Genomic DNA, 23010 nt, shown 5'->3' on the forward strand with positions numbered 1-23010 from the left:
TTCCCTAAATTCAAAACCGGAATCAATGAAAACCATGTCCAGGTAAGAGAGAATGGTTTTTTTTTTTCTTACGTTCCCCCTTTGCAAGGAAATTTTCAATCATGTAGAGACATCACCTAGTTGAAGTACAAGGTCACAAATGTTGATCTGTTGATGGCACTGGAGACTATAGGAGTTCCAACAAACAAAGTAAACATTCATCTGTTGAGGTCAACATGCAAGTGAAAAAAAATCTTGCAGGGATACAAACATAGGGCGGGTGTGACCGGTCAACAGGAGATGCTTCTTCTTCTAGGCACCTCAGTCCACCTACAACAGGGGATGCTTCTTCTTCTAGGCACCTCAGCCTACCTACAACAGGGGATGCTTCTTCTTCTAGGCACCTCAGTCCACCTACAACAGGGGATGCTTCTTCTTCTAGGCACCTCAGCCCACCTGGTATGACGAGGGGTCCTTGTTGCCTTCTCTTCATTTTGTATCTTTATACAGTGTATTAGATTGATCAATGTTCATTATCTTCACTTGTTCATGAGATTGATCACTGTTCATTATCTTCACTTGTACATGAGATGATCACTGTTCATTATCTTCACGTGTACATGAGATGATCACTGTTCATTATCTTCACATGTAGATGAGATTGATCACTGTTCATTATCTACACTTGTACATGAGATTGATCACTGTTCATTATCTACATGTGTACATGAGATTGTTCAATGTTCATTATCTTCACTTGTACATGAGATTGATCACTGTTCATTATCTTCACGTGTATATGAGATTGATCACTGTCATATTCACGTGTACATGAGATTGATCACTGTTCATTATCTTCACGTGTACATGAGATTGATCACTGTTCATTATCTACACGTGTACATGAAATTGATCACTGTTCATTATCTTCACGTGTACATGAGATTGATCACTGTTCATTATCTTCACGTGTACATGAGATTGATCACTGTTCATTATCTTCACGTGTACATGAGATTGATCACTGTCATCTTCACTTGTTCATTCAACCAATTTACTACCGTTAAACCACGCCCAACATCACGTTTGTACTATTATAATAGTATATGTACTAAATCACGTTTGTACAATAGTATAAATAATGTGTCCTAATCTTAGCGGGATTCGAATTGTAGCAGCTTTGGTGATGACAAAAGCGCTAATCGATGGTTACACTAAAGTAGGAAAATCGCCCGCAAAGATTTGACTGAAACTCAACCGCCGGACAAAGTACAGGTGAATGTAGGTTTCCTAGCGATAATTCTTCTGTCGGACAAAACAAAAAGCAAAAATATACAGACAGCAGCAGGACAAAAGAATCAGATCGTTAGATAAGAAATTACAACAAGATGGTAATTGATTTGTATTTTATTCCATATGAAGTGGAAATAAAGACCTGACTAACAATGTGCACCGGTTATCGGATGACTAACAATGTGTACCGGTTATCGGATGACTAACAATGTGCACCGGTTATCGGATGATCCATCCCGAGAATGTGGATGCCCCGTGTTCATCACTGATTACCCTCCCGGTCACGTGACCAATAGTGGAGGCCCTGAGGAATACCATATCATCTTTATTGACATGCGCAATAACGTTTCCGCTTATTGACCCATCAGAATCGGCGGAAGAGCGACTTGATCCGATTTTATCGTTATTGACCATTAGGTGAAACTCTGCGGCATGCGATCGTGTCACCCATATGAAGCCGTACACGCCATCTAGCGGCGCCGTGAAGACACCATCACGTCCGTTGTCTCCGGAATTCGTGATCACTTTGCTGAAGATGAGAGTCTGGTGGTCATGTTGAAGGGGAGTAGTGGATGCCATCCTGGCGTAAAATGCGACGGGTTGATGCGGGGGCGGTGTGGAGGACGTGACTGCTGCAGGAGAAACTGAAAATAGCACAAACCGATAGAAAGGAAAATATCGTATTGACAAATCACAACTCCGTGTATAAAAAGGAAAATATCGTATTTAAATATCACGAACTGATGTATAAAAAAGAAAATATTTTATTGACATAGCATGAACCAATGTGTAAAACGGAAAATATCTTATTGACATAGCACAAACCGATGTGTAAAACGGAAAATATCTTATTGGCATAGCATGAACCGATGTATAAAACGGAAAATATCTTATTGACATAGCACAAACCCATGTATAAAAAGGAAAATATCTTATTTAATTATCACAAACCGATGTATAAAACGGAAAATATCGTATAACATAGCACAAACCCATGTATCTAGTGGAACATATCTAATTTACATAGTATCAACTAATGTACAAAAAGAAAAATAACTTATTTAAATATCTTATCAATCTTAAAAATAAATTATCATTAAGAATTCCTACCGTGTTAAGACACGGACGTGAAACTTATTACGTCACAGAATTTCTTAATTTGGAAAATAAATGGAAATCTTTTGGATTTGCTAAGCTGTCTCCCATGGAAAGAATGAACTGTTTCGATATGAAACTACTTTATAAATCAACTGAACTGAAGTAAGTTTACAAGGTAAATTTATGTCCACATTTTAATTTTGTGTACAGTTGGACGGATGAAAGGTGAAGTTAACGAACATAGATCAATCTGATAATCTCTATAAGCAATACAAAATAGAAAGGATGTGAGATAATTATATTTGTGGATTATCGTGTAAATGTAGGTAGTGAATGTGTCCATACTGAAATAAACAGACGACTTCATCAATGCAATCTGCCTCTGGAATCTTTCTGAGCTCGGGGGAAATATGAATATTCACCATCATTAACCCTTGACATATAACAGGGAAATATCTTATTCACACAATATCAAACAGTGAATAAATACCGCGGGGATACGGGCTACAAGAGACAGTATCCCCCAGAGGGACTTTACACAATTATCAACCAACCAACGATGAATAAGAGGTTGGTTGGTTGTATATTGTTTAACGAACCTCTCGAGAATGTTTCACTCTTATGGAGACGTTTCATTGTCGGCAAAAGGCTGCAACATTTAGGCCTATGTTCGACGCTTATGACCGTTGGGCGGGGGGGGGGGGTGTCTTTATTGTGCCACACCTAGTGTGACCCACGGGACGTCGGTTTTTGCGGTCTTGTCCGAAGGACCACTCCATTTTGTCGCCTCTTACGACAAGCAAGTGGTACAGAGGACCTATTCTTCTGCGTATAGTCAGTTTTTTAAATCGAGGCAAGCTACTAACAACCACATTGATTGTACAGGGGTTTCAACAGTCTCATTTGAAGTCAGCATTTCACAAATTCTATGGTCGTTATAACGATTTAGTTCGGCAATACAACATATCATTGGTTCAAATGATGTCTAACGTGTTTCATACCGATTGCTGCACCGTTCTTGGCACACTGATTTTGACTACGGATAACTTCGTTTACCTGATCACGATATAGGGCTCACGGCTGGTGTGATCGGTCGACAGGGGATGCTTACTTCTCCTAGACACCAGATCCCGCCTCTGGTGTGTCCAGGGGTCCATGTTTGCCCAACTATCTAATTGTATTACTGATAGGAGTTATGAAATTGATCACTGTTCGTTATCTTCACCTTTCATTCTAACCCGGAGATATCTTATTTACACAATATCAAACCGCGAATAAAAGGAAAAAATGCTTTTACAGATCAGAGAGCAATCACCCTACCTGTGATATTGAGGTACTGTTTGGCTGTTCCCGTCTCGCACAGACCGGAATTACCAGACTCGCACAGGAACTCTGTGTAGGTGTCGCTGTTAGTCAGAGTGTAGGTGATGGTACTGGAACGAGTGTATTGACATCCGGAGAGAGAAGCTTCGGAGTGGATAGGGGTCTGAGGTAGCCCCGTGAAGGTGAAAGCACTTGCCGTCTTGGCACACCATCGAATTGTCTGAAAATTAGGGATTTTTTTAAAGAAAATGTTCATGAGTAAATGTACCCTTTTCATGAAAATATTTGACATGGATGTTTGCAATACTTTAACCCAGAATGAAAAGGTGAGGATAACAGATAGTGATCAATCTCATAACTCCTATAAGGAATACAAAATTAGTTGGGCAAACACGGACCCCTGGATATACCAGAGGTGGGGTCAGGTGCCTGGAAGGAGTAAGCATCCCTTGTCAACCGGCTATCAATTTGAATTGAGTTGCCACATTCCAGTTCTGGTTTATCCAGGGTCCGTGTTTTCCATCCTTTTTTAATTTTGTATTCTTTATAGGACTCATTAGATTGATTACTGCTCGTTACCTTCAAATTTCATTCATTCACGAATAAAAACACAATTGGTCTGATAGTGGAATATTTGAACACCTACAGATCTTGGGTCGCTCCCGGTCTGTCCCGTACAGGTCAACTGAACAGCGGTTCCCACTGAAAACTGTCTCTGTGCAGTATCAGAAAACTCTCCGACTATTCGGACTCGGGGCGTCTCAATCAAAGAGGGCTGGGCTGAAATCAGTTAAATTACTGTAGATCAATTTCATTTCACGAGGTCTAATGTTCGCGTGGATACCATGGTGTGTTTATCCACGAGAAATAACTTTCGCGAATCATTTTACTTATTTCAGTCTTCTAGGTGTAAGTCTTTATTCGTGAGAACTAAATTTTCGCAAATGGCTAGTCTTGCGAATTTTTGCGTAATTATTTGTCTCGCGAATTAGATGTGGCATGCCACATACTTAGTCCTTCGTCTTTGTTAAGAGTATAGACAAGTTTTACATACCTCTGTAAGAAACAAAAGCTTGGTTTGTTTCTTGATTAACCACACCTGTTGCGCCAGTCCCAAAGCCAGTCATGGTGCATTTGTATCCTGTGAAGTCTGCTGGACACTGAACATTATCTTTAGGTATGGTAAACCTTAGTTGTGCTGTTTGAGGTGAACTGACGGAGCCTGTTGCTGTAGCCCTGTTCTGTAGTGTCCTGCCATGCTATGACATCTGTACCACCACTCCCTGGATGAACTGAAGCTACCCTAGCTAGTGTAGGACCGGAATTGTTTTTCAATAACTGTATTATATACACTGTATGAAGCTGTGATGGAGAAGCGACAGAACACAGGATACCCAAATCACCCTGTCTCAGATCTACAGTAGCGGGTTGTGCTTCAATCTGTATGTTTTGTGCTGAACCTGAAAGAACAAAATTTAACTTCAAAATAAGTTCGAAGAACTGGCATTAGCTGTGCTCTGGCTTCAGACGAGAGTTCTGGCGAGAGTTAAGGTAAATATATTGAAAAATGTTATATTAACGATTTGAGTAGGAATTATGTACAGAACAATTGATAAAAATCTGACGGCTGATTGATATATAAACACTGGGGAGGGACTCTTATTTATTTAGTAAATAATTATTTGCCATAAAAGTGGAAACCACTGTATGGTGTACCCTAGCACCAAAAATTAGGATTTCTATATATATCGATAGCTAAAGGATATAAAGTATCATTAGTTTTTCGACTTTGAAGCAAAACATTTTGACTGAGCTCAATATTTCGTGTAAGCTATTTCCTTAAAAAACAACAACAAGCGATAAAGCTAAAAAGTAGAGGAAATCAAGCTCATTTGAGTGTTTATTACCAAAGCAAATTCTTCTGGAAAACATTGACCAAGATTGACGCGCGGAAGCGTCGAATTCAACTACCCGCCGCAACATGGGACTGTAGCAGTGAGAAATCGCCTGTCGCGACACGGGACCAGACCCGCGACTCTCAATTCTAAATGTCGAGCGTTAGACGAAAGAGAAATGACTATCTATGTTTACGTCTTCTGTTTGTCGCAGTCAGATCACAAGCAGGGCTCGAACTCACGACCTCCCTGTCACAACCCGAGCACTAAACCGCAGAACCGATATCTGAACTCACGACCTCCCTGTCACAACCAGAGCACTAAACCGCAGAACCGATATCTGAACTCACGACCTCCCTGTCACAACCCGAGCACTAAACCACCGCTGAACCGATATCTGAACTCACGACCTCCCTGTCACAACCCGAGCACTAAACCGCAGAACCGATATCTGAACTCACGACCTCCCTGTCACAACTCGAGCACTAAACCGCAGAACCGATATCTGAACTCACGACCTCCCTGTCACAACCCGAGCACTAAACCACCGCTGAACCGATATCTGAACTCACGACCTCCCTGTCACAACCCGAGCACTAAACCGCTGAACCGATATCTGAACTCACGACCTCCCTGTCACAACCCGAGCACTAAACCGCAGAACCGATATCTGAACTCACGACCTCCCTGTCACAACCCGAGCACTAAACCGCAGAACCGATATCTGTTAAAGGCAACGTAGGGTATTAAAATAATTTTTTCACATTCCAAATACTAAATATTTAGTAATTAAGTCCACTGGTTATTTCCATTTGATTGTAATTGGCTTTAAATATAGCTACACATCATCTACTGGAGGCTGCCATTTTGCAAGATAAAGTTATCGCTCTTTAAGATATTTCCCACAATCCCATCTGCTTACGACGTATACCGGGCAATTGCCTCTCAGTAAAAGCAGCTGATCATGTCTGATATCAATTTGAGCCTGATTATAATGAAGAGGAATTATTAGCAGCTTCAAATGAAAACACTAGTGAATTGGGATGGATTGATGAAAACGACACTCTTAATTCTTAAACTTTTAATTTTGTATTCTTTATACAGTTCATTATCTTCACTTCTTTATTCTTCACTTGAACATTCCATAGCACATATGATGGAGAATGACTGGGCAATTATATCTGTATATGTTGCACAAAGTTGATTTGTTCTTCAATATGGATTGAGAGTGGGATATTTTTGCCACTATTCATGTCTTCATTGAGCTGAAAATATAAAAAATGAAATCAAACCATTACTTTATAACTTAAGTAATGAATTTTCATGAAAGTGCATGTACATGTATTTCACACAACAAAGAGTTTATTTTTCATAGTAGTCATCTGTTTACAAGAGAATATTGCAATGTGAACCTGTATACAGCACAAATCAGTTGATTATCACTACACCCCTGCAGTAATTGCCACGTAAATGTCAAGGCTTGAAAGATTAACTGCACAGGGGGAATTGAAATGACATTGGTTGTAAAACCTTGTTAATCGTTTAATAGAGAAAATAGTATGCGTCAAATTACCCGTTTCCATAGATGCTAATAGTCCAGGTTGGTCAATAGGTTCTGCATATGAGTTTTCATTGGTTTCCAAAAGAAAATGGATTAGCTGAAAAATGAAAAATACTCATAATGACTAATCAATTATACAGTATATATTATACTTCATATATACTAAACTTCAGTTGTTTACTTGTACATTTTCAATTTCTTTAAAAACAGTAGTATAATCCAAAATGTGCTAGTGCTGTGATGGTTTTTTTAAAGTATTAGATCTACATGTATCCTGCTTTTCCTTTTTTTCAACTTTTTGAGCTATTTTCTCTTATTTCTTAGGCTGGCTGCCATAAAATATTTTAGTTACTGCATCTTCTTTCTAATAGGTTTTGGTGTGTATCCCAATATGTTAACTTAGATAGATATTAATTTAACTTTGAATATTTAAGAAGCAGTGTTTACCCATCCCTTCATATTTAGCCTGTACAAAATGTTCACTGGATAAAGATTTTAAAATAAACTGAATTAGATTAAATTAGAAAATTATCATATAAGTAAAAGTTTGTTCTAAATAAACTCCGGTTATTTACACATTAAGAATTATTAGTATTTACCAAGTAAAAAGCAAATATAATTTATACTTACCCTGATATCCTCTTTAAAAGAATTTTTTTCAAAATGCCGTTCAAAAACAAAAGATTCATTTCCAAGGTTATGTATCCAATTATTGCACAATATTCATAGTTTTGGGGGGAGATCAGGGATGCTAAAAGGTAGATACATGTATTCCTTTTCCTTTGACCGCAGTGCAAATCCGACATTTAAATTATAGATACTCTGTAACCCATTTAGTGCTATAGGCACAGCAGTTGTAATGAATTGCCGCATACACGTCATCAGCCGCAATGATAAGAGATTCTCCCATTCAGCTCAGTTTTCAGTGTAAATGACAGATTAAATCTTGTTATCAGCAGCAATCATTTTTTTTATGCTAGATTTTGTTGTTTGCATGGTACCAGTTTTCACATATCAAAATTTGATTTTTGACCCTACGTTCCTTTTAATGCTGTAACTGGTAATTCTATAAGCAGTGGTAGAACCATAATTCTAGTTTGTGTTCTACTAAATGATTTTTGTTCGTCACAAAAAATGGTGGAGTGCCCCCTTCTAAATGCAATAGAAATGATTGTTATTAAGTTTCTAAATAGTGAATGCCATCACAATCTCAAACCTCGTCTTACAAGTAGTATCTAGGTTAAATCATGTATCACCACAATTTTCACTAATTATGTAAATTGAGATTAAGACAGAATCGTACAGACCGTGAATGTAAGACTAAGACAGAATCTACTGACCGTGTAATGTAAGATTAAGACAGAATCGTACAGACCGTGGAATGTAAGATTAAGACAGAATCTACTGACCGTGTAATGTAAGATTAAGACAGAATCGTACAGACCGTGTAATGTAAGATTAAGACAGAATCTACTGACCGTGTAATGTAAGATTAAGACAGAATCGTACAGACCGTGGAATGGGAAACTAAGGCAGAATAAACTCCAATACACGAGCGCCATGATAACGTCCTCCTAATGTTTGACTTACTCAAAAAAAAAAAAAAACCAAACAAAAAACAACAACCAATCACGTGCTACTTTGCAGGTGTATGAATTAAGCCTCAGGAAATAGCACTAACGATTTGTATTAGCGATATGTTCAGCTTGCTGTTTTTAAATAAGTAAATGAACACTCATCAGAAGAGAATATATTTAATGAGGAAAAGAATGGGAAGTGTTTAAAAACTTGGAACTACATTACGCTGTGCCTTGATACGAAGTTATGTGTCCCAGAGTCTACCCGGAAGTGTAATTTGTTTCTATCAGCTTTTTGATAAACAGTCAGCACTGTGATCCATCATGGCTTTGACTCTTAACAACAGAGGCAGGTCTGGAGACCACCGTGTGGTTTATTGTGACAGAAAGCATGAAGGGTTACTACAACGAGGAGGAAAAACAGTGTTCAAATGTTAAAGCATGAAGTGTTACTACAACGAGGAGGAAAAACAGTGTTCAAATGTTAAAGCATGAAGTGTTACTACAACGAGGAGGAAAAACAGTGTTCAAATGTTAAAGCATGAAGGGTTACTACAACGAGGAGGAAAAACAGTGTTCAAATGTTAACGGTCGTAGGCAATGGTAACCTGTATAACATTCATCGTTTACTGGGGGGAGTCAGTTTATGTACATACCAAATGAATTAAACAATTAATGTATTTTTATTTACAGAGAGGAGATATAACCGGATAGAATAATCACATTTACATCTTCCCGGCTTATCTCCCTCTGATGATGACGTCCATTACACACAAGTTAACATAGATCTGTCAAACTACCGTCATAATAAAAATAGTATATTACCACAGTTCTTTGTAATGGGAAGACACAGACAGAATTACCATTAATTGTAATCACTCAGTTCACACACCACAGGCAGCATTACCATTAATTGTAATCACTCAGTTCACACACTCCTGACACAGGATCTCCAGGATTCTCTTTGGCAAGCCCCTTTTACTATTTATTCGAAAAATAAGACATATCTTTAGATTAAAGAAATATATCTTTTTCTGAGAGAGATGTCTCTTTAAGTCAAGAATTTCTCAGGGTAAAAAGATGTATCTTCAAGTGAAAGAGATATCTCTCAAAGTGAAAGGGATATATGTATAATTGAAAAAAGATATCTCTCTAGGTGAACGATATCTCTCTAAGTGAAAGAGATATCTCTCTAAGTGAAAGAGATATCTTTTTATAGAGATATCTCTTAAAATTAAGAGATATCTCTCATTTTAAAGAAGTATATCTTTGAAATAGAGACCTCTCTTTCATTTAAAGGAAATTCTTAAAGACATCTCTTTTAGTGAAGGAGATATCTCTCAAAGTGAAAAAGATATTTCTCTAATTGAAGGAGTTATCTCTTAAAGTATAATTGATAATTTTCAAAGTGAAAGATATATATCTTAAAGTGAAAGCGATATCTCTCTAAGTGAGAGAGACATATATTTTCTTTATAGAGATATATCTTATCATAAAGATATCTCTCATTTCAAAGAGATATATCTTTAAAATAAGAAATATCTCTTAAGTCTAAATATCATAACGTGATTAAATGTAATCAATTGATAAATTTGTCTTAAAATTGAAATCAATAAGAAAGATTAAATCTGTGGGTTTTTTTACTGCTAGTTTTAGGGTGTACTTTACAATGTCATAATGTCTGAATTCCTTTTTAAACACGAATGAAATATAAATATCAGCAATATCTGTCTATTCATTTGAAAAACTCTCGCCTAGCTGAGTAGCTCAGTAGGTTAGCATGTCGACTGCTGAACTGTAGGTTGGAGGTTCAAGTCCAGCAGGGGTTTTAAATTTTTCTCATATTACTTTCTACTACAACTACATAAAGTAAATTTGAAAATTTTCAATTTCAAAATAATGTTGCACATTTCTATCAAATACCTTTGGTGTGGCATACCTCCTTAATCATATTTGTTTCATGTTTGCTTCAGGTAGAGATGACACAATGTTTCATTTATTCCATAGATGTACCTAAAGATGCCATGATGCTATATTAGATCTAGAAAGTTTTGCGTTCTACGTTTTGAAATTTACGTTTCGGCCACGAGAAGAACCATGTAATCTTAGGATGTTCGTGCTTAATTTAAGAAAAACAAAATGTCTTATAACATTTAGTTTAACCAATGTGATAAATACGTTAATGTCGCAATAAATATAAAAATAACTGTCTTGAGTAGTTTTGTGCATCTTTATCAGTAAATCTATGAAAAACACTAGATACCCAACAGTATCAATCCCACATTTCCACACCGAATATATACCCCACAAAGAACGTGGTAATCAAGGACCCCGCTATGTATAAGTAGCGAAATGAAAAATCAGGATTTCCAGAAGTTTCGTTTTATTATCATAGTCCCATTGTTAATCATTTATTGATATCTTTTAACGCGTTATTTATTAATACCCTGTATGTATTTAATGGAGAAGAAAGCAATCTGTTACTGTATATGGATAACTCACAGTGAACGGAGTTCCAAAACGAAAATACCTCGATCAATTTCCCGCTCTTCTAATTATAACCTATGTCATTTTTCAGTTTCAGAAATGACACCAGTCGGGCTGAATTCCGCATTAATAGCATGCGTCGTTGGATTTACTACTTTTACAATCTTCGCTATTGTGACAGGGAACATTCTAGAAATCGAATATTATCACGAGAAAGACGAACAGAAAAGTCGTTCAGGAATTAGAATCGGACGAGAGAAGAGAAATAGCTAGCTATAAGAATGGATATTAAGTAAGGTATGCATTCTTTCTTGACTATATTCTTCCTTGATTTATTAATTCTTGTTAAATATGTGAGCTTTCATGTTGTGTAAAATTTGATGTATAAGTGAGGGTTCTACTATCTTTATCAAAAAATACGGTTTGACATTAATCTTACAATATTCGTTCTGTTCGACGCAGGGCTACATTTTTGTCATGAATCTCGTCTATGCATGGCTACATTTTGAGTAGACACGGCTTGTTTTGAATCTTACAATATTCCTTCTCTTCCATGCAGGGCTACATTTTGAGCAGTCGGGGGAAACAGGCGCAAAGGTGCAGCTGTTTTAGAAAATTAACAATGATATGTCTGTATTATATGTGCACCTGAAGTCTTATAAAATCATTGAAGTCTAGTGTCTTTATAATAAACAAGCACTAAGTCAAAAATCTCCCGGTGAACGGAAACATAATACGGCTGTGTGTACTACTGATGGATAACTGATGTTACAGGGATTTTAACAGTCTCCATTAAAGTCCGTATATTGAAAAAAAAATGTTTGTAACACTGATCTTGTTTGCATGCTCAGCTTGTAGGAATAGGGGATCAATGTTTTGCACGAGGATGTTTAGGAATGCTCAAGTCTTTAGGAATAGGGGATCAATGTTTTGCACGAGGATGTTTAGGAAATAACTCTTTAAAAAGCTTCTCAAAAACAGCAGGCCCATACTAACTGCTATCAATATGCAAGCATCTCCAGGTTGTGCAAATTCAGATTGGTTTCAAATGTGGCCCCGGGTGAAGGTTGGACCACATTAAGGGATAGAATTTTCCTGAATCCAGTAAATGTTTTACCAAGCCCCTAACTCTGCTCCTCACTAAAGCATCAAAAGCTGTGGTGGATGATTCCAGTGGAAGCGCGGCAGTAGGAATACGAAATCCAGATGCAAACTCGGAAAAAATAAACAATGTTGAAATGTAGGAAGATACTTTATTTTAAGTTGATTCTTCTGGAAAACGGTCATTAATTCACAACCCTCTTTTTGAAATGGAAATCCACAAGAACAATAGATTAATTGCTTTCCCTTTTAAAAAATATTCCGGTTTATTTTGTGCTAAACTAAAAAGAACGTATTTTCACTCTGTTGCAGATAGAGATTACACCACTCAGAAAACAAAAAATCATCATGTTGCCTTTAATTGATGGAGTTGGCTGTTATTGGCAGATTACTTGACAAAAAGATGATGATATCAATTTTGAAACGTCTGTTTAATAAGTGTTTGATAAATTAATCATTGTTCATCATCTTCATTTGTTAAATATGAAAAGGAAAATGTTTCAGAACACTGTACACGAATACTCTCAGGAGCAGATCTATGTTTGTTGTTTTATTTCGCTGGTAGCGATTTCTGACCGATGCCAAGGCGAAGATAACGAATATTGAACAATCTCATAACTCCTAAAAGCAATACAAAATAGAGAGTTGGACAAACGTTGACCCCTGGATACACCAGAGGTGGGATCAGGTGCCTAAGAGGAGAATGCATTCCCTGTAACACCTGTCTGAGCCTTATATCTTCATCAGGTAAACGGAGTTATCCGTAGTCAAAATCAGGGTACCAAGAACGGCCTAACAATCGGTATGAAACACGTCAAACAATACAACCTATCAATGAGTCTAATGTTGTCTATGCACCTGATCCCATCTCTGGTATACCCAGGGATCCGTGTCCACCCAACTCCCTATTTTGTATTTGGAGTTTTGGGATTATTTGTTATCGTCTCCTTTCATGTTTCTGCCTCCTATTTGCAAGTAATGTTTTTATTGATCAAGTCAAAATGCAAGATGAATATGTCAACATGCAAGTAAAATATAATCAGAAAAGAATTTTGAAATTTTTCAAAAAATTATCAAATATCGCCCACATGTGACTTCCAACATGCTAGATGCAACTTACTTATGCTAACATGAAACTTATTTATTTCGGCATGTAACTTATTTTATATCAGCATGTAACTTATCTATGTCGACATGCAACTTATTTCATATCGACATGTAACTCATTTAGGTCGACATGTAATTTATTTATGTCGACATACGAGATAAATATGTCGACATGCATATATATCTCGCATGTCAACATAAATATATTGCATGCTGACATAGAAAAGTTGCATGTTAACATAAGTGTGTTACATGCGTACATAAATAAGTTGCATGCTGATATAAGTGAGTTGCATGTTAACATAAGTATGTTGCATGCTGACATAGAAAAGTTGCATACTGATATACATAAGTTGCAAGTCGACATGAATATGTTGCATGTCAACGTAATGAAGTTGCATATGAACATAAATAAGTTGCATCTAGTATGTTGTAAGTCACATGTTGGCGATATGATAACTTTAGAGTATTTTACAAATTCTTATTTGGTTACATTTTTCTTGCATGTCAACATACATGTGTAGTTATGTTGCATATTGACATCATTATCCTGAATGTCGACATATTTATCTAACATGTAGACATAAGTTTTAGTTTTTAGTTTGTATGAGACTGATCAGCATTCATTGTCTTCACTTGCTTATTTAAGGATGTTGCTAAAGCACAGAACGGAAAACGGAAAAAAGGAAATGAAAACATTTGTATGCAATAAACTTGGGGGAGGGTCAGTATTTTGTAAAATGTAAAGGCTTATTATGAACAAGTGAAGAAAACAAATATAGATAGAATAGAATACACCGTCGCATTCACTAATACATATGCATCTTAAAACCATTAACGTATTAAGGAATATTCAAGAAACATCTGTGGGTACCATCCTTTTCCCAAACTTTGTAATTTTCTGTCCCCCATACTATGAGAGTATAGGAGAATACTGAAAAGGACTTGAATTATGATGTAAAACTTATACGCTACCAATTGTGATGCACCAAATGCGCATTTCGACAAATAATGTCTCCTCAGTGATGTTTAATCCAATCCTTTCATTGTGTGATTGGCTCTCGCTGCTATTTTATGAGTTTATCCAATCAAGCTTTGTAAACATTGTAAAAGATGAAATATTTTTTAAAACATTTTTTTCCAAACAAAGCTTTATCAGATCGAACTTGCTTTCATTCGAACAAAATATTTTAAAAGATTGAAGTTGAATCGGTATTCAGTTTTACACCTGGTATAATGTACATGCATGCTATCAAATTTTAAAGCGAACGAGTCCGGTCTGTGTAAAAGATTCGTCTCATTTGGGATGAATTCCAGTGAAAGTTCATATATGTACCGATATCCCGGGGATTAATGTTGAATCCGAAGAGATGTAGTGGGGAAAAAGATTGAAACAGAACCAATGAATACTAATGTGGACTTCATGACCGTAGTAAGAGGAATTAACAGATTTAATTCACAATGTATGAAGTAGTTAAAAAACTTAACAGGGAATGTATGCGTGTATGGAATGAAACTGTAATTTCATTTTTTTCTTTAAATGTTAAGATACAAGTATTTAGTTAAGAAATAAATTGCCAGAAGTCCTCCTTTCGATTGGAGTACTGCGGTTACCAAGTCTCTGTTATCTAATAAATAATGAATGAAACAAAAATGTTTAACTTGTTGACTTAAACAGATCATTAATTATCGTTGATGTTACACATAACACACACCACATTGTTTGTAAATACACACATACACGGTATAATATACTCCTCCCAGGCACCTGACCCCCATTTCTGGTGTGTCCAGGGGTCCGTGTTTGCCCAACTATATATTTGTATTGCTTGTAGGAGTTATTAGATTGGTCTTTGTTCGTTATCTTCATCTTTCATGTAATTACATTTGCGTTAATGACATTATGCCACGGAAGTCGGGGGTGGGGTCAAACGTTTTGTAAAGCGCCTTGTAAATTCTTACACAGATGTTTAAGTCCGCTTATTCAAATAAAAATTGTTTTACCATCTGTTAACATATTCCTAAAATTTTGATTTATATCAATATAAAGCATTTCCCCCCGATGTGTTAGTGTTATATTAGTCACCCTATTTCTTCCGTTCCGTTTTCCATTTTGTTCCGTTTTCCGTTCTGTTCCGTTTTCCGTTCCGCGTTCTAGCAACGCTCCTCATCAAAGACTTATTTTTGCAATGTATAGAGTTACATTGTACATGTATATCTTTATCAGTAGACTGAAGCTTAAGAGCATTACGTCGTATAGAAATAGGGTTTCGTTTCATTAGAATTCTCATAAGGTGTTTCTATATATATCACTCGGTAACCATGATAACAAGAAGTATTGCTGTTGCACAAAGCGCTGCTACCGCAGAGTGTTTGAAATATATTTTTTGTGGTATCAGACATTTCAAGAATTTTCTCTGGTCAGTCTAAATAATGTAATACACGGTAAAATCACCGGTCTGGTAAACCGATTCTTATAGTTCAGTTGTTGACGATCCAGCATTAGTTAGGATGTTGACGATCCGGTAATAGATAGGTTGTTGATGATCCGCCACTAGTTAGGGTGTTTGGGACCCAGCACTAGTTAGTGTGCTGATGATCCAGCACTAGTTAGTGTGCTGATGATCCAGCACTAGTTAGTGTGCTGATGATCCAGCACTAGTTAGTGTGCTCATGATCCAGCACTAGTTAGTGTGCTGATGACCCGGCACTAGTTAGGGTGTTGATGATCCGGTACTAGATAGTTTGTTGATGATCCGCTACTAGTTAGGGTGTTGAGGATCCGGCACTACTAAGGTTGTTGATGATCCGCCACTAGTTAGGGTGTTGAGGATCCGCCACTAGTTAGGGTGTTGAGGATCCGGTAATAAATAGGTTGTTGATGATCCGCCACTAGCTAGGATGTTGAGGATCCGGCACTACTTAGGTTGTTGATGATCCGGTAACATATGGGTTGTTCATGATCTTGCACTAGTTAGGTTGTTGAAGACCCCGTACTAATGAAGTTGTTGAAAATCCGGCACTAGTTGGAGTGTTGACAATCCGCAATTTGGATGTCATGGTTTGATTCTTTATATCAGCGGAACGTCAGACCGAATGTTTGGGTAGTGACGTTTTCTTCCCCAATCGCGCGGTATTAGAAATGGAGTTTATTTTTGTAAAATATTACATGAGTGACGGGTTGCCATAACAACAGAGAACCGTCATTATTACGACTGTAAACGTCATTCATTGGTCGACATGTGTCTCTCTTCATCTACCGTTGTTAATGTCTTAACGTGAATAAATGAAAAAAAGTTAAATGAAATGCAAAACACAACATTAAATGGTACATGACAGTAATTTCAACGATTGTTAAACTTTGCTCACAGCATACATTTCGTAAGTGAAAAATGATAAAAATAACCCTCTTGGGTCAATATCTGTATTCATATTATCAACGATGTGATGTGATATGCGTAAACAAGCATTTAAATCAGTTAGATTATAACGAGAGAGAGAGAGAGAGAGAGAGAGAGAGAGAGAGAGAGAGAGAGAGAGAGAGATGATATCTATGTTTCTACTTTGACATAGAAATCATCAACAAATCATATTTACACATCAAAGTAATCATATTTACACATCAAAGTAATCATATTTACACATCAAAGTAATCATATTTACACATCAAAGTAATCATTCGGTATATCAATTATTTCGATTCAAAGTAACCGGTCCAATTCATTTCTTGTTTTCGTTTGTCTACATCGGTTTGGAAATATAGTAATTTTGCAATGTTACAAAGGAAGATAGTTTTCAAATGAATTCTCGAGGACGCACTCTGAATCTCGCAGGTATCATTGGAGTAGCCAGCCAGAGAAGGACGGTTTTCCGCTATCGTCGCTGACAATATTTCCTCTACCAGAACTTCCACTGGTTGGGAAATAAACGCGGATGAATACTCTATCTTCTTTGTTGACATGCGCAACAACGTTTCCGCTTACGGAATCATCAAGATGATTCATTGCCCGGATGTGCGCTGACCCATAGTTCGCGTTGTTGACCATCAGCTCAGTGTAGAGTTCGGTTCCAGATGATCGTATATGCCAAATGAATACGTACACGCCATCTTGTGGGACCGTGAAAACTCCGTCATTTCCGTTATATCCGTTTCCCATATTTGTGACCACGTCATCAAAAATTATGACGCGGCGGCTGTGTAATGATAGAGATGATGACATCCTGGCGTAAAAAGCGACGAGTTGCTGGGTGTGAGTGGGGAGAGTGGTCCGCACCAAGGGGAGATCTAGAAAAAAATATACGTGAATGTTAAAACATGTAGCTTTCCTTACAAGGAAATCTGATAAAAATGCATTAAAAAATTCTTAATTCAAGGTCAGAAATCTGATAGAAATGTATGAAAGGTGATGATAAGAAACCGTGACCAATCTCATAACTCCTATAAGCAATACAAAGCAGAGAGTTGGGCAAACATAGACCCCTGGACACACTGGCGGTGGGATTAGGTGCCTAGGAGGAGTAAGCATCCCCTGTCAACCGGTTAAACCCACCGTAAGCCCTATACCTTGATCATCTAAACGGATTAATCCGTAGTCAAAATCAATGTGTGAAGAACGGTCTAACAATTGATATGATACACGTTCGACAGCATTTGGTTGAATTGGCAAACTATATCATTATATATAGATCTGTCGTTACGGATGTAAATTATTTCTGGACAACAATAAAGTTGATAATAACGTGACAGAAATGTCACGAAACTGGGTACCGCATACCTGAGGTGATTTTAAGGTACTGTTTGGCTGTTCCAGTTTCACACAGGCCAGGAGTACCAGACTCACACAAGAACTGTGTGAAGATGTCGCTGTTAGTCATGTTGTATGTGACGGTACTGGAGCGAATGTATTGGCATCCCGAGGGTGAGGCATCAGAGAGGACCGGAACGTGAGGAAGCGGCGTGAAGATGAAAGCGTATGCAGTCTTAAAACACCATCTTATCGTCTGTAATTAAAACACCATCTTATCGTCTGTGATAAAAACTCCATCATATTGTCTGTAATTATAACATCTTATTGTCTGTAATTATAACATCTTATTGTGTGTAATTATAACATCTTATTGTGTGTAATTATAACACCATCTTATCATGTGTAATTATAACACCATGTTAGTGTCCGTAATAAAAACATCATCTTATCGTGTGTAATTAAAACACCATCTTATCGTGTGTAATTATAACATCATCTTATTGTCTGCAATTAAAACACTATATTACTGTATGCAATTAAAACACCATCTTATCGTGTGTAATTAAAACACGCAATTATCCTTCAAAATTGAGGAGAATTGTGTTTCAACATTTACATACGAGGTTTATGAGACTTGTCACTGTTCGTTGTCGTCTCCTTTCACTTACATTATTTGGTTCACTGCCCACCTCCCCTGTACAGGTCAGCTGGAGTGCAGTTCCTACTGCAAACTTTCTATTGGCTGTATCGGTAACTTCTCCCAGAATCCGAACACGCATCTTCTCCATAAATGTGGGTTCTACTAAAATAAGAAAACGAATCACTCAGAACATGAGCTAACATGTATGCCTTGTAAAGTTTCATTGAGTATAGTAAAATAAGATCAGAATATTGGGAAACGAGACCATTTTGGTAGTAAAATTACATACATTTATAGGAAACGGATATGTGATTGGTATCTTCATGATCCGAACCAGTGGAACTGTTCGTTCCGTTGAGAATCATATACATCTGACACCAGTACTCAGTGAAGTCGTCTGGACAGTGAATGTTAGCCTTGGGTATGGTGAACTTCAGGTAAGCCGCAGATGGAGGATTTGTGGAGCCTATGGCGGTAGCCCTGGTTTGTAAGACAGTGTCAAACCACACTGGTTCAACGGAAGAAACGGCAACTCCGTAACTTATTGTACCGGAAGTGTTCTTCTTTAACTGTATTGTGTACACTTCTTCAATATCCGATGCTGCCGTGGTAGAGCAGAGGATAACCAGATCATCCTGTGTTGGGTCTACGATAGTGGGTTTGGCTTGTATCTCCAGATACTGTGCTGAAACTGAAAGTATGAATCACGTGATAAAAAACGAGCAATGTGTGCTAAAACTGAAAGTTCGGAATAATCACGTGATAACAGGCGAGGAATATGGACTGAAACTGAATGTTCAGATTGAATCACGTGAAAACAGACGATCAATGTCTACATTTAACCTTAGATCGACCCACTACATGTATTGACTTATCTCTAACAATGCATTTTGAGATATAGTTTTCATCGGGCATTAAATAAATGAAACGTACGGATGAAATAGATACGTTCACACACCTGATCCCACCTGTGTTATGTCCCGTGTTTGACCACTTCTTTCTTTTGTATTCCTTACAGTATTTATGAAATGATCATTGTTCGTTATCTTCGCCTTTCACACTCTATATAGTATGGACCCTACATATTTATAAGCACCCTCCGATATCAGCTCTGCAATGATCTCGTATAGTTTTCATTTCTATGGCAACATACACGCGGCAGTAATCGATTGACTCATGTCCATTATGAATGAATTCCTCTCTTAATTCAGTACCGAACTTTGTTATAATTTTATCATATTATAATTCTTATTAGTACCAAATACTCATTATTATCATAATGTTATCATTTTGCATTGCTTATAGGAGTTATGAGATTGATCACCGTTCGTTATCTTCATCTTTATAGGAGTTACGAGATTGATCACTGTTCGTTATATTCACCTTTATAGGAGTTATGAGATTCATCACTGTTCGTTATCTTCACCTTTATAGGAGTTATGAGATTGATCACTGTTCGTTATCTTCACCTTTATAGGAGTTATGAGATTGATCACCGTTAGTTATTTTCACTTTTCAAAATGAAGAGACTCTTAACGCTAAGGTATTCTGTCGTGCAGGACAATTTGTATGCCGTTCATTCACACTGCTTTTGATTGTAGAACGTTTGATGTATTGTTCGATAATTTTTCACACATATCGAGATGTAACCATTGTCAATGAAAGGCTGCAAGATTTAGGTTTATGCTTGGCGTTTACAACGCTTGAGCAGGGGTCTTTATCGTGCCAGAGCTTATGTTGCACGGGATATCGGTTTTTTGTGGTCTCGGCCAAAGGTCCTTTCCATTTAATCGCCTATTATGACAAGCAAGTGGTACAGAGAACCTATTCTAACCCAAATGCCTTTTTACCTGATGGGGGTCAAGCTATAGGGTCAACGGGGAATGTGACCAGTTGACAGGGAGTACTTACTCCTACGCACTTTATGTCATACAAGGGTCGTTTTTTTTTCATTTTCTTAATTTCGATTTAATTTCATTTGATATTATTTAACGTCCAACTCAAGGATTCTTCACTCGTATGGAGACACCATATTTGCCGGTGAAGGGCTGCAAAATTTAGGCCTATGCTCGGCACTTACGGCCTTTGAGCAGGGAGGAATCTTTATCGTGCCACACCTGCTGTGATACGTGGTCTTGGTGTTTTTGATATGCTCCAAAGGACCAACCCATTTAGTCATCTCTTACGACAAGCAAGTGTACTGAGTACCTATTGTAACCCGAATCCCCACGATATTTTTTTTATTTTGAATTCTTTATAGGAAATATGAGATTGATCTATGTTCTTCAACATCACTGTCTCATCATGCAAACACTGATGATGTCGACCAGATGTGAGTGAAACACATATTGATTTTAGCTGGTCTTAGGTATACTCTGAACCATATCATATGACATTGGTATAATCCAATGATATTTTCCCGGTGTACAGAAACACACGATACCATCCAGGTCATTTGATGAAGTAAAAACACACATTATACCATGCAGGTACACATGGACTATTGCAAACACACAGGGCGTGATAAAAGATATATCATTTAGGTCATTACGATGTTATGGAGGTAAACATGATGATACACAGACAAACTGAAAGGCGACTGAGTGGTTAGTGGAATGTGTCAGACATCTGCCACTCAGTCACCTTCCCTGACCTTTAAATGTGTCGGAGATCTTCCACTTAGTCACCTTCCCTGACCTTTAAATGAGTCAGACATCTTCCACTCAGTCACCTTCCCTGACCTTTAAATGTGTCAGACATCTTCCACTCAGTCACCTTCCCTGGCCTTTAAATGTGTCAGACATCTTCCACTCAGTCACCTTCCCTGACCTTTAAATGTGTCAGACATCTTCCACTCAGTCACCTTCCCTGACCTTTAAATGTGTCAGCCATCTTCCACTCAGTCACATTCCCTGACCTTTAAATGTGTCAGACATCTTCCACTCAGTCACCTTCCCTGACCTTTAAATGTGTCAGACATCTTCCACTCAGTCACCTTCCCAGACCTTTAAATGTGTCAGACATTTGCCACTCAGTCACATTCCCTGACCTTTAAGTGAACTTTCAATTTCATCCTTTTGCAGTACAGTTGATTTCACAGAAGTGCTCATGAAGACGAAAGTAAAAAGAGTTTTTACTTACCTTCATAACGAAGACTCAGAAAGATAAAACTCCAGTAAACGATATCCATTGCATCCACATTGCTTATCAAACATTTCAGTATAGTCAACATTGTTAATTAAACACTGCTGATAGTCAATACAGGTAATTAAACACTGGTTGTCAATATTGTACATAAAGCACTTGCCGTTTTACAATAGCATGCTAGTTTTGATTTGTCCGTTCGTGACGTAAATCAAGTGATGCTTCAGACATACAATTTTCACAATAGTCCCTTCAAATAATACATATCCATATTTCAATGAAATCAAACCTTTTTTTTTCAAAAGAAAATACTCAACAAAATACAGCACCACAAGTCGTGGATCTGAACTTTCTTCTCGGGGACTAATATCCGACGATGGTGACTGGGTTATGGCGCCGATCTGTAGTTCGGTGTATTGTATCACTGATAAGCGGACATCATAAACAACATTAATCAGAATGCAACAACACTCTGAAAACATTTGTCAGACATAACAATATTTTAAAGTTGAATGGTTCTAACAAGATAACAAAGAATATCTCCAGCATGGTTGTTTGATAAGATGGTTCATAATTCATACCCTCAATCTTATGAAGAAAAAGTGAAGATAACGATGAATAATTGATCTCGTAAAACCTAATAAGAATACAGTATTAAGAGTAGACAGACCCCTGGACACACCAGATTTAGTACCAATACACCACGCTGACACATCAAACCTGCGCGATCGTATAAGACATCTTATCTTTGTCGAGTGAGTCATATATTTCACCTGAGCTGTTCGGTTACATTTTCCAATGCATACCCTTGCAATTCGGCATGTCTAAACCAAATGTTTCTTGACGAGTTTTTAAAGAAAATACACTAATCGTAATGATTTGTATTAGATTTTTCCAGAACATACGAGTTTTATTCACTTCTTCATACTTATATATTTTATTGAAAATAGATATCAACAACAAACTTACAACTCAACTTTATGACTCTAGTTTCTCCATCGTCAACTTCCCATATTCATTTACCAATATTACATTATCACCTGCATATGGTGTGTAT

General features: G+C 37.3%; 2 protein-coding genes and 1 long non-coding RNA gene across 4 annotated transcripts; 1 reads left to right on the forward strand and 2 right to left on the reverse strand.

Annotated features, from left to right (window-relative positions):
• Positions 1–1370: 1370 nt before the first annotated feature.
• LOC125660939 (uncharacterized) lies at positions 1371–22359 on the reverse strand. Its single transcript, XM_056147959.1, has 7 exons — positions 21951–22359; positions 19099–19500; positions 18838–18971; positions 18197–18422; positions 4340–4473; positions 3691–3913; positions 1371–1916 (listed from the first exon to the last, which is right to left on the reverse strand). Exons 1-7 carry the CDS (start codon positions 22039–22041, stop codon positions 1492–1494), a joined length of 1635 nt encoding a protein of 544 aa, XP_056003934.1. The 5' UTR covers positions 22042–22359; the 3' UTR covers positions 1371–1491.
• LOC125660941 (uncharacterized) lies at positions 4863–8750 on the reverse strand. The gene is made up of 2 exons (XM_056147957.1): positions 8663–8750; positions 4863–5153 (listed from the first exon to the last, which is right to left on the reverse strand). The coding sequence occupies exons 1-2, from the start codon at positions 8709–8711 to the stop codon at positions 4867–4869; spliced, it is 336 nt and encodes a 111-aa protein (XP_056003932.1). The 5' UTR covers positions 8712–8750; the 3' UTR covers positions 4863–4866.
• LOC125660970 (uncharacterized) lies at positions 8865–13403 on the forward strand. Of its 2 annotated transcripts, XR_008798165.1 has the most exons (4): positions 8865–9329; positions 11305–11505; positions 11773–12453; positions 12627–13403. It is a non-coding gene; the product is annotated as an uncharacterized LOC125660970 (long non-coding RNA). The 2 variants fall into 2 exon arrangements; XR_007364589.2 differs by lacking the exon at positions 12627–13403 and having other exon boundaries at positions 8888–9329; positions 11305–11510; positions 11773–11885.
• Positions 22360–23010: the final 651 nt, after the last annotated feature.

Source organism: Ostrea edulis, chromosome 8, assembly GCF_947568905.1.
Source record: "Ostrea edulis chromosome 8, xbOstEdul1.1, whole genome shotgun sequence".
Taxonomy (NCBI): Eukaryota; Metazoa; Mollusca; class Bivalvia; order Ostreida; family Ostreidae; genus Ostrea; species Ostrea edulis.

Coding starts and splice junctions, on each gene's coding strand:
- LOC125660941 (XM_056147957.1), bottom strand. CDS start 8,711: ATGGCGCTCGTGTATTGGAGTTTATTCTGCCTTAGTTTCCCATTCCAC. Junction 5,154..8,662: donor CCTTAGTTTCCCATTCCACG/GTCTGTACGATT, acceptor TTGTTCTTTCAG/GTTCAGCACAAAACATACAG.
- LOC125660939 (XM_056147959.1), bottom strand. CDS start 22,041: ATGTTGACTATACTGAAATGTTTGATAAGCAATGTGGATGCAATGGAT. Junction 19,501..21,950: donor TCTGAGTCTTCGTTATGAAG/GTAAGTAAAAAC, acceptor TCATACTTTCAG/TTTCAGCACAGTATCTGGAG. Junction 4,474..18,196: donor GTACCTTAAAATCACCTCAG/GTATGCGGTACC, acceptor AACTGATTTCAG/CCCAGCCCTCTTTGATTGAG.